Genomic DNA, 11,196 nt, shown 5'->3' with positions numbered 1-11,196 from the left:
ACCTCCCGCACTCGCCCCCCCGACCCTCCCGCACTCGCCCCCCCGACCCTCCCGCACTCGCCCTCCCGCACTCGCCCCCCCGACCCGCACTCGCCCCCCGACCCTCCCGCGCTCGCCCCCCGACCCTCCCGCGCTCGCCCCCGCGACCCTCCCACGCTCCCACCGACCCTCCCGCGCTCGCCCCCCGACCCTCCCGCGCTCGCCCCCCCGGACCCTCCCGCGCTCGCCCCCCGGACCCTCCCACGCTCGTCCCCCGACCCTCCCGCGCTCGCCCCCGGACCCTCCCGCGCTCCCCCCGACCCTCCCGCACTCGCCCCCCCGACCCTCCCACGCTCCCCCCGACCCTCCCGCACTCACCCCCCCGACCCTCCCACGCTCGCCCCCCCCGACCCCTCCCGCGCTCGCCCCCCGACCCTCCCGCGCTCGCCCGCCGACCCTCCCGCGCTTGCCCTCCCGACCCTCCCGCGCTCGCCCCCCGACCCTCCCGCGCTCGCCCCCCGACCCTCCCGCGCTCGCCCGCCGACCCTCCCGCGCTCGCCCTCCCGACTCTCCCGCGCTCGCCCCCCGACCCTCCCGCGCTCGCCCCCCCGACCCTCCCGCGCTCGCCCCCCCGACCCTCCCGCTCTCGCCCCCCCGACCCTCCCGCGCTCGCCCCCCCCGACCCTCCCGCGCTCGCCCCCCCGACCCTCCCGCGCTCGCCCCCCCCGACCCTCCCGCGCTCGCCCCCCCGACCCTCCCGCGCTCGCCCCCCCGACCCTCCCGCGCTCGCCCCCCCGACCCTCCCGCGCTCGCCCCCCCGACCCTCCCGCGCTCGCCCCCCCGACCCTCCCGCGCTCGCCCCCCCGACCCTCTCGCGCTCGCCCCCCCGACCCTCCCGCGCTCGCCCCCCGACCCTCCCGCGCTCGCCCCCCCGACCCTCCCGCGCTCGCCCCCCCCGACCCTCCCGCGCTCGCCCCCCCCGACCCTCCCGCGCTCGCCCCCCCCGACCCTCCCGCGCTCGCCCCCCCCGACCCTCCCGCGCTCGCCCCCCCGACCCTCCCGCGCTCGCCCCCGGACCCTCCCGCGCTCGCCCCCCCGACCCTCCCGCGCTCGCCCCCCCGACCCTCCCGCGCTCGCCCCCCGACCCTCCCGCGCTCACCCCCCCCCCCCACGCTCACCCCCCCCGACCCTCCCACGCTCCCCCCGACCCTCCCGCGCGCCCCCCGGACTCTCCCGCACTCGCCCTCCCGACCCTCACGCACTCGCCCCCCGGCCCTCCCGCGCTCGCCCCCCGGCCCTCCCGCGCTCGCCCCCCGACCCTCCCGCGCTCGCCCCCCGACCCTCCCGCGCTCGCCCCCGACCCTCCCGCGCTCACCCTCCCGCGCTCCCCCCCGACCCTCCCGCGCTCGCCCCCCGACCCTCCCGTGCTCGCCCCCGACCCTCCCGCGCTCGCCCCCCCCGACCCTCCCGCGCTCGCCCCCCCGACCCTCCCGCGCTCGCCCTCCCGACCCTCCCGCGCTCGCCACCCCGACCCTCCCGCGCTCGCCCCCAGACCCTCCCGCGCTCGCCCTCCCGACCCTCCCGCGCGCCCCCGACTCTCCCGCACTCGCCCTCCCGACCCTCCCACGCTCACCCTCCCGCGCTCCCCCCGACCCTCCCGCGCGCCCCCCTGACTCTCCCGCACTCGCCCTCCCGACCCTCCCGCACTCGCCCCCCGACCCTCCCACGCTCCCCCCGACCCTCCCGCACTCGCCCCCCGACCCTCCCACGCTCCCCCCGACCCTCCCACACTCGCCCTCCCGACCCTCCCGCACTCGCCCCCGACCCTCCCGCGCGCCCCCCTGACTCTCCCGCACTCGCCCTCCCGACCCTCTCACGCTCACCCTCCCGACCCTCCCACGCTCACCCTCCCGACCCTCCCGCGCGCCCCCGACTCTCCCGCACTCGCCCCCCGACCCTCCCACGCTCCCCCGACCCTCCCGCGCTCGCCCCCCGACCCTCCCACGCTCCCCCCGACTCTCACGCACTCGCCCCCCGACCCTCCCGCACTCGCCTCCCGCACTCGCCCCCCTGACCCTCCCACGCTCGCCCCCTGACCCTCCCACGCTCGCCCCCCGACTCTCCCGCACTCGCCCTCCCGCGCTCGCCCACCGACCCCCCCACGCTCGCCCTCCCGACCCTTCCACGCTCGCCCTCACGACCCTCCCGCACTCGCCCCCCTGACCCTCCCACGCTCGCCCCCCGACCCTCCCACGCTCGCCCCCCGACTCTCCCGCACTCGCCCCCCTGACCCTCCCACGCTCGCCCCTGACCCTCCCACGCTCGCCCCCCGACTCTCCCGCACTCGCCCTCCCGACCCTCCCGCGCTCGCCCATCGACCCCCCCACGCTCGCCCTCCCGACCCTCCCACGCTCGCCCTCACGACCCTCCCGCACTCGCCCCCCTGACCCTCCCACGCTCGCCCCCCGACTCTCCCGCACTCGCCACACCGACCCTCCCACGCTCGCCCCCTGACCCTCCCGCACTCGCCCCCCTGACCCTCCCACGCTCGCCCCCCGACCCTCCCGCACTCACCCCCCGACCCTCCCGCACTCGCCCCCCTGACCCTCCCACGCTCGCCCCCCGACCCTCCCGCGCTCACCCCCGACCCTCCCGCGCTCACCCCCCGACCCTCCCACGCTCACCCCCCGACCCTCCCACACTCGCCCCCCCGACCCTCCCACACTCGCCCCCCCGACCCTCCCGCTCTCGCCCCCCCGACCCTCCCTCGCTCGCCCTGATGGGGCTCTTCTCAAGTAAACCAAGCGTTGCAATAAAACACCCCCAGAATTAAGGCCCTGCTCCTGGGGAAGGTGCTCAGGCCCAAGGAACCGGTTCAAGCGAACATAGTCAGGGTCAAGGCCCTGCTCCTGGGGAAGGTGATCAGGCCACAGGAACCGGTGCAAGTGAAGCGACTCCTTCTCCCGGAGAATTATTAAATGGGAATACTCCAAGAGTTGACCAAAAATCATGTTAGTAATATTAATCAAAGAGTCAATTATTGCTGTAAGGAGGGATGATACCTTAGCAGGCTCCTCTAATGAGGCCATATGGGTAGAACTTAAAACCAAAAAGGGGGCAAGCAATTTGCTGGGATTGTACTATAAGCCCCCAAACAGTAACGGGGAGATAGAGGAACAGATATGTAGGCAAATCTCAGAAGTGTAGAAATAATAGGGTAATAATTGTTGGGGATTTCAACTTCCCCAATATTAACTGGGATAGTCAGAGTGTGAAAGGCTTAGAGGGTGTGGAATTCTTAAAGTGCATCCAGGAGAGCTTTTTCAGCCAACATGTAGAAAGTCCTACAAGAGAGGGGGCGGTACTGGACCTAATTCGAGGGAATGTAGCAGGGCAAGTGGTAGAAGCGTTAGTAGGAGAGCATTTTGGTGACAGTGACCATAATTCGGTGAGATTTAAAGTAGTTATGGAAAAGGACAAAGATGGACCGGAAATAAAGGTTCTAAATTGGGTAAGGCCGATTTTAATATGATAAGGCAGGATCTGGCCAAAGTGGACTGGGATCAGCTACTTGTAGGAAAATCCACATCAGAGCAGTCGGAGTCTTTCAGAAAGGAAATAGAGAGAGTACAATGCCAACATGTTCCCGTAAAGGTCAAGGGTGGGACAAACAAGCCCAGGGAACCCTGGATGTCAAGGGATATACAAAAATGGATTAGGAAAAAAAGGAAGGCTTTTGGCAGATACAAAGGACTAAAAATAGTGGAAGCACTGGAGGAGTATAGAAAGTGCAGGGGGGTTCTTAAAAAAGAAATTAGGAGAACGAAGAAGGGTCATGAAAAAACACTGGCGGGCAAAATAAAGGAAAATCCCAAGGTGTTTTATTTGTATATTAAGGGCAAGAGGATAACCAGGGAAAGAGTAGAGCCCATTAGGGACCAAAGTGGCAATCTGTGTGTAGAGCCAGGAGATGTAGGTGAGGTTTTAAATTAATATTTTGCAACTGTGTTCACTATGGAGAAGGACGATGCAGGCATATAAATCAGGCAGGGGGATTGTGATATACTTGAACAAATTAGTATTGAGAGGGAGGAGGTACTAGTGGTTTTAGCGGGCTTAAAAGTGGATAAACTCCCAGGCCCAGACGAGATGTATCCCAGCCTGCTGTGTGAGGCAAGGGAGGAGATTGCAGGGGCTCTGACACAAATTTTCAGAACCTCTCTGGCCACAGGGGAGGTGCCAGAGGACTGGAGAACAGCTAATGTAGCACCATTATTCAAGAAGGGTAGTAGTAGGGATAAACCAGGGAATTACAGGCCAGTGAGCCAAACATCAGTGGTAGGGAAATTATTGGAAAAAATTCTGAGGTACAGAATTAGTCTCCACTTGGAGAGGCAAGGATTAATCAAGGATAGTCAGCATGGCTTTGTCAGGGGGAGATCATGTCTAACCAATTTGATTGAATTTTTCGATGGGGGTGACTAGGTGTGTGGATGAGGGCAGTCCAGTTGATGTAGTCTACATGGACTTCAGTAAGGCTTTTGACAAAGTCCCACATGGGAGACTGCTCAAGCAGGTAAGAGCCCATGGGATCCAGGGCAATTTGGCACATTGGATCCTAAATTGGCTTAGTGGCAGGAGGCAGAGGGTGATGGTCGAAGGTTGTTTTTGTGACTGGAAGCCTGTGTCCAGTGGTGTACCACAGGGTCTGGGTCCTTTGCTGTTTGTAGTGTACATTAATGATTTAGATATGAATGTAGGAGGTATGATCAGTAAGTTCGCAGATGACACGAAAATTGGTGGAGTGGTAAATAGCGAGGAGGGAAGCCTCAGGCTACAGGAGAATATAGACGGGTTGGTTAGATGGGCAGCACAGTGGCAAATGGAATTTATCCCTGAAAAGTGTGAGGTGATGCATTTTGGGAGGACTAACAAGGGAATACACAATGAATGGTAGAACCCTAGGAAGGACAGAGGATCAGAGGGACCTTGGTGTGCATGTACATAGATCCCTGAGGGCAGCAGGACAGCTGGATAAGGTGGTTAAGAAGGCATATGGGATACTTATATTCTGTGCCTTGGCTAATGAAGGCAAGAGCAGGAAGGTTATGATGGAGCTGTACAAAACGCTAGTTAGGCCACAGCTGGAATACTGTGTGCAGTTCTGGTTGCCACACTATAGGAAGGATGTGATTGCATTGGAGAGGGTGCAGAGGAGATTCACCAGGATGTTACCTGGGCTGGAGCGTTTCAGCTATGAAGAGAGACTGGACAGGCTGGGGTTGTTTTCCTTAGAGCAGAAAAGGCTGAGGGGGGACCTGATTGAGGTGTACAAATTATGAGGGGCATAGATAGGGTAGATAGAAAGGAACTTCTCCCCTTAGTAGAGGGGTCAATAACCAGGGGGCATAGTTTCAAGGTAAGGGGCAGGAGGTTTAGAGGGGATTTGAGGAAAAGCTTTTTCACCCAGAGGGTGGTTGGAATCTGGAACTCACTGCCTGAAAGGGTGGTAGAGGCATTAAATCCTCACAACATTCAAAAAGCATTTAGATGAGCACTTGAAACGCCATAGCATACAAGGCTACGGACCAAGTGCTGGAAAATGGGATTAGAATAGACAGGGCTTGATGGCCGGCGCGGACACGATGGGCCGAAGGGCCCCTTTCTGTGCTGTATAAATCTATGACTCTATGGTAGCACTCTTGCCTCTGAGGCATAAGGTTGTGGGTTCAAGTCCCACTCCAGAGACTTGAGCACAAAAATTCAGGCTGACACTCCAGTGCAGTACTGAGGCACTGTCAGCGGTGGCGTCTTTCGGATGAGACATTAAACTGAGGCCCTGTCTGCTCTCTCAGGTGGATGTAAAAGATCCCATGACACTATTTTGAGAAAGAAAGACTTGCATTTATATCGTGCTTTCATGACCAGCAGACGTCTTGAAGTGCTTTACAGCCAATGAAGTACTTTTGAGGTGTAGTCACTGTTGTAATGTGGGAAAGAGCAGGGGAAATATCCCCGGTGTCCTAGCCAATGTTTATCCCTCAATCAATGTAACAAAAGGATAATAGCAAAATACTGTGGATGCTGGAAATCTGAAATAACAACAGGAAATGCTGGAAACACTCAGCAGGCCAGGCAGCATCCGTAGAGAGAGAAACAGAGTTAACAAAAAGATAGGTTATCTGGTCATTATCACATTGCTGTTTGTGGGAGCTTGCTGTGTGCTATTTGACTGCCGCATTTCCTACATTACAACAGTGACTACACTTCAAAAGTACTTCATTGGCTGTAAAGCACTTTGGGACGTCCGGTGGTGGTGAAAGGCGCTATAGAAATGCAAGTCTTTCTTCACTGGTCTCTCCAGCGACCTCTTCTGGCTGATGGTTGATTGACAGACGATAGTCCGCGCATGCGCACAGGGAGCGACGGTTTGGACAGAGTCGGGCACAGTGACCCCTCCCGGTCACCAAGGGCAACAACCGCGCATGCCCAGAGGACACCAAACACCCTCCCACACTCGGAGCTGCGTCTGCGCACTCAGATCCTGCCGGATGGAGTCGGCGTGGGCCATTCCGGGGAAAGGCCTTGGTGTCGGGTCCAGAGTCGCGATCGGTGACGCAAAGTGAGCTTTCTCCGCTCCGATTGGGTGGAGAATCGCGCGGGGTGGGGGGGGGAGGGGTGGATCGGGAGAGAATAAAGAGAAATAGAAAACCTGAGAGTCCGCGAGGTCCGGGACTGAGCGGCGTCAGTTGGACGGAGCACGTGATCTCGGGGACACGTGACCCAGCCCAGGGCCTGATTGACGGGAGCTTCCGACCAATAGGGAGTGAGTGGGGCGGAGCTGGAGGAGCGAGCCGGCGATGGGTCCTCCTACCAATCGGGGAGTCCGAGGGGCGGGACTAGCGCCGGTAGATTGTCTGATCCGCAGGGCAGCGAGTTTCTCCAGTCCCTTGTTCAGGGCCCGGGGCCAGGGGAGGCTGTGGGCCTTTATTCCCCTCATTGGACACAAGGCTCTTTGGCTCACAACACACTGGCTCAGGTTTTAATAGAGACTTTTTAAATTCATCAATAAAAGCAGATAAACCTCGTGCTTCTGTGGAACAAACTTTCTAATATTTTATAGAATCACAGAATGGTTACAGCACAGAAGGAGGCCATTCGGCCCGTCGAGCCCGTGCCGGCTCTCTGCAAGACCACTTCAGCTAGTCCCACTCCCCGCCCTTTCCCCGTAACCCTGCAAATTTCTTTACTTCAGATACTTATCCAATTCCCTTTTGAAAGCTGTGATTGAATCTGCCTCCACCACCCTTTCAGGCAGTGCATTCCAGATCCTAACCACTCGCTGAGTAAAAAAGTTTTTCCTCATGTCGCCTTTGGTTCTTCTGCCAATCACCTTAAATCTGTGTCCTCTGGATCTCGACCCTTCCACCAAACAGTTTCTCTCTATCTACTCTCTCCTGACCCCTCGTGATTTTGAACACCTCTATCAAATCTCCTCTCTACCTTCTCTGCTCTAAGGAGAACCACCTCAGTTTCTCCAGTCCATCCACGTAACTGAAGTCCCTCATCCCTGGAACCATTCTTGTAAATCTTTTCTGCACCATCTCTAAGGCCTTCACATCCTTCATAAAGTGCAGGGCCCAGAATTGGACACAATACTCCAGTTGAGGCCGAACCAGTGTATTATAAAGGTTCATCATAACCTCCTTGCTTTTGGACTCTATGCCTCTATTTATAAAGCCCAGGATCCCGCATGCTTTTTTAACCACTTGCTCAACCTGCCCTGCCTCCTTCAATGATTTGTGCACACATACCCCCAGGTCTCTCTGTTCATGCACACATTTTAGACTTATACCCTTTAGTTTATATTGCCTCTCCTCATTCTTCCTACCAGAATATATCAGTTCGCACTTTTCTGCGTTAAATTTCATCTCCCATGTGTCCGTCCACTCCACCAGCCTGTCTATGTCCTCTTGAAGTCTATCACTATCCTCCTCACTGTTCACTATACTTCCAAGTTTTGTGTCATCTACAAATTTTGAAACTGCCCTGTACACCCAAGTCTAAATCATTAATATATATCAAGAAAAGCAGTGGTCCTAGTACCGACCCCTGGGGAACACCACTGTGTACCTTCCTCCAGTCTGGAAAAACAACCGTTCGCCACTACTCTCTGTTTTCTGTCACTTTGCCAATTTCGTATCCATGCTGCCACTGTCCCTTTTATTCCATGGCCTTCAACTTTGCTGGCAAGCCTATTATGTGGCACTTGTCGAACGCCTTTTGGAAATCCATGTACACCATGTCAACCGCATTCCCCTCATCAATCAACCCTCTCTGTTACCTCATCAAAAAACTCGATCAGAATCAGAGCAGCTGGGCCCGGCGGACGTGCAGCCAGGGCCCCGACACCAGGAAACCCAGGGTGCAGCGCCTCCCCCATCCGAGCCGCCGCTTCCCGGTTTCTTCAGCCGGTTCCACTGAGTCCAACTCGGGAAAAGGACAGGAGCCAGGCTCCCAGAATGGCCCGCGGCCCCGGGGAGCATGCACAATCTCAGCGGGTAAATCAGTGCATTGGATAGAGCGGTTTCTGGGGCGCGGGGAATTGTGGGTGCTGCGGCCGCCATTAGTCAGCAGCTGTCGGGAAGAGTTTTATTGCAGGCTGGCGGAAGGTAGGTCCCTGGCCGCCTGTGTAGGTCTTTTTGTTGCTTCAGTTTGAGCTGGAGTGGAGATTGTAGAGAAGCTGCTGGGTTTAACCCCCAGTACTTCTGAGCCCAGGAGGACCCAACAATTTCCAATGTGAGACTGTCAAGGGAGGTGGATTTTGGGGGAGATTAGGTTGTTACACAGACACTGTCCGCACAATGTAAAAGAGTATTGTTTTCGGAAGAAGTATTTCTGTACAGGCTTTTAATCCATTTTACATATACAGATTTGTTTTAATTCATTCTTGCAATGTGGGTGTCACTCGCAAGAGCAGCAAATATTGCCAATTCCCAGTTGCCAATTGAGAAGGGGGTGGTGAGTCGCCTTCTTGAACTGCTGCAGTCCGTGTGGTGAAGGTACTCCCACATTGTTCGGTAAGGAGTTCCAGGATTTTGACCCAGTAATGATGAATATGTCTAAGTCAGGATGGTGTGTGACATGGAGGGGAACTTGGAGGTGATGGTGCTCCCATACAACAGCTGCCCTTGTCCTTCTAGGTGGTGGAGGTTGCGGGTTTTGGAGGTTCAAAGTTCTGGTCGAGTTGCAGATGTATAAAGTTCCTTTCCTTCGCCCCCTCCCACCTCTCTCTCTCTCTCCTCCCATAGAGGCCAGAGTTGTGTGTAGGCCCAGACCAGGTGGCGGATTCCCTTCCCTGAAGGGCATTAGTGAACCAGTTGGGTTTTTATGACAATCCGGCAGCTTTCATGATCACTTTTTTCTAGTGCCGGCCTCACAATTGACCAGATTCATTGAGCTCAATTTCACAACCTGCCTTTGTTTTCTAGTGGGTTGCCTCTCACGCTCCCTGTTTTAAATTAATTTTACAGGGCACTGGAAGGGGACGATTTGCAGACAGGAAACTCAAACCAAACATCACTTCAAGATCTGACAGAGTCACTCAACTCATCGGATCTGAGTATCATCGGCCTCTGAACATGGAAGCAAAAAGCACCGTTTACAGCGGGGAGAAACCATACACGTGTTCTGTGTGTGGACGAGGCTTCAGCCAACCCTCTGGCCTATCGAGACACAAGCGCATTCACACCGGGGAGAGGCCATTCACCTGCTCTGAGTGTGGGAAGGGATTCACTCAGTCAGTCACCCTACTGAGACACCAGCGAGTTCACACCGGGGCGAGGCCATTTACCTGCGCTGTGTGTGGGAAGGGATTCACTCAGTCAGCCACCCTACTGAGACACCAGCGAGTTCACACTGGCGAGAGGCCATTCACCTGCTCTGAGTGTGGGAAGGGATTCACTCAGTCATCTGACCTTCAGACACACCAGCACACTCACACTGGGGAGAGACCGTTTACCTGCGCTGTGTGTGGGAAGGGATTCACTCAGTCAGGCACCCTACTGACACACCAGCGAGTTCACACTGGGGAGAGGCCATTCACCTGCTCTGAGTGTGGGAAGGGATTCCATCTGTCATCCAAGCTGCTGAGACACCAGCGAGTTCACACTGACGAGAGACCTTTTAAATGCTCGGACTGTGGGAAGTGCTATAAAAGTTCCTGGGAACTGACATGCCATCAACGTGTTCACACTGACGGGAGACCGCTCAGGTGCTCTCACTGCGGGACTGGGTTCAGGCAGTCATCTGAGCTCACTATACACCAGCGCACTCACACTGGGGAGAGGCCGTTCACCTGCTCCGTGTGTGGGAAGGGATTCACTGAGTCATCCCACCTGCTGAGACACCAGCGAGTTCACACTGACGAGAGACCTTTCAGGTGCTCTCACTGTGGGACTGGGTTCAGGCGATCATCTGACCTCACTGTACACCAGCGCACTCACACTGGGGAGAGGCCATTCACGTGCTCCGTGTGTGGGAAGGGATTCAATCGGTCATCCACCCTGCTGACACACCAGCGAGTTCACACCGGGGAGAGACCGTTCACCTGCTCCGTGTAAGGGATTCACTCAGTCATCCAACCTGCTGACACACCAGCGAGTTCACAAGTGACTGCAGGGGGTGGTTTCTGTTGTTGCTGCTGTTAATCACATCCAGGACTGAACCATGTTCATTCTGACAGTTGGGGATTGTTTCTGCTGATGTTAATAACTCCGGGAACTGGGCTGGAGTTTAATATTCTGGATATTATGTTCAATAAATCAACTTTCTTTTAAACACATTGTTGTAGATTTTTGTCTTTCCCACCTGAGTGTTTAGCATCACCTGGCTGGAGGTCAACTGCAATCTGGGGGAGGATCGTACGACGGGAACAGAACTCCAGCCTGGACACAGTCCTTCAGGACCACACTGAGAGGGGCAAACGGCACTTTGGTCTTTCATGTCCCTCTTCACTGACAGCAAAGTCCCAATGAGGGTTAATCTCGAGGCATGTGATAATCGTGTACCAGCCGCTCTCTGCCATGGTTCAGAGCTCCTAGGCACGGAACAGACGGCTCCTTTAGGAATGTACCCCAGTGCTTTTTTTTTTAATGGCCTTATTAACGTGTGTCGCGACTTTTAGTGATTTGTGTATCTGTATCCCTGGATCCCTCT

The 11,196-nt window shown here is 57.2% G+C and overlaps 1 protein-coding gene across 1 annotated transcript in view; it reads left to right on the top strand.

Moving 5' to 3' along the window:
* The window catches only part of LOC147091580 (uncharacterized), a 63,065-nt gene extending 52,247 nt beyond the window's left edge, over window positions 1-10,818 (top strand). Inside the window, exon 2 of the mRNA XM_085976821.1 lies at window positions 9,647-10,818. Within this exon, the coding sequence (XP_085832947.1) occupies window positions 9,647-10,601 (955 nt within the window). The 3' untranslated portion in view covers window positions 10,602-10,818. The remainder of the gene's footprint in view (window positions 1-9,646) is intronic.
* Window positions 10,819-11,196: the final 378 nt, after the last annotated feature.

Source organism: Somniosus microcephalus, unplaced genomic scaffold, assembly GCF_052327205.1.
Source record: "Somniosus microcephalus isolate GS21.2 unplaced genomic scaffold, FLI_Smic_1.0 unresolved_chr3, whole genome shotgun sequence".
Lineage (NCBI taxonomy): Eukaryota > Metazoa > Chordata > Chondrichthyes > Squaliformes > Somniosidae > Somniosus > Somniosus microcephalus.
Note: the sequence above shows the minus strand (reverse complement) of the source record. Positions and strands in the feature narration are given on the sequence as shown.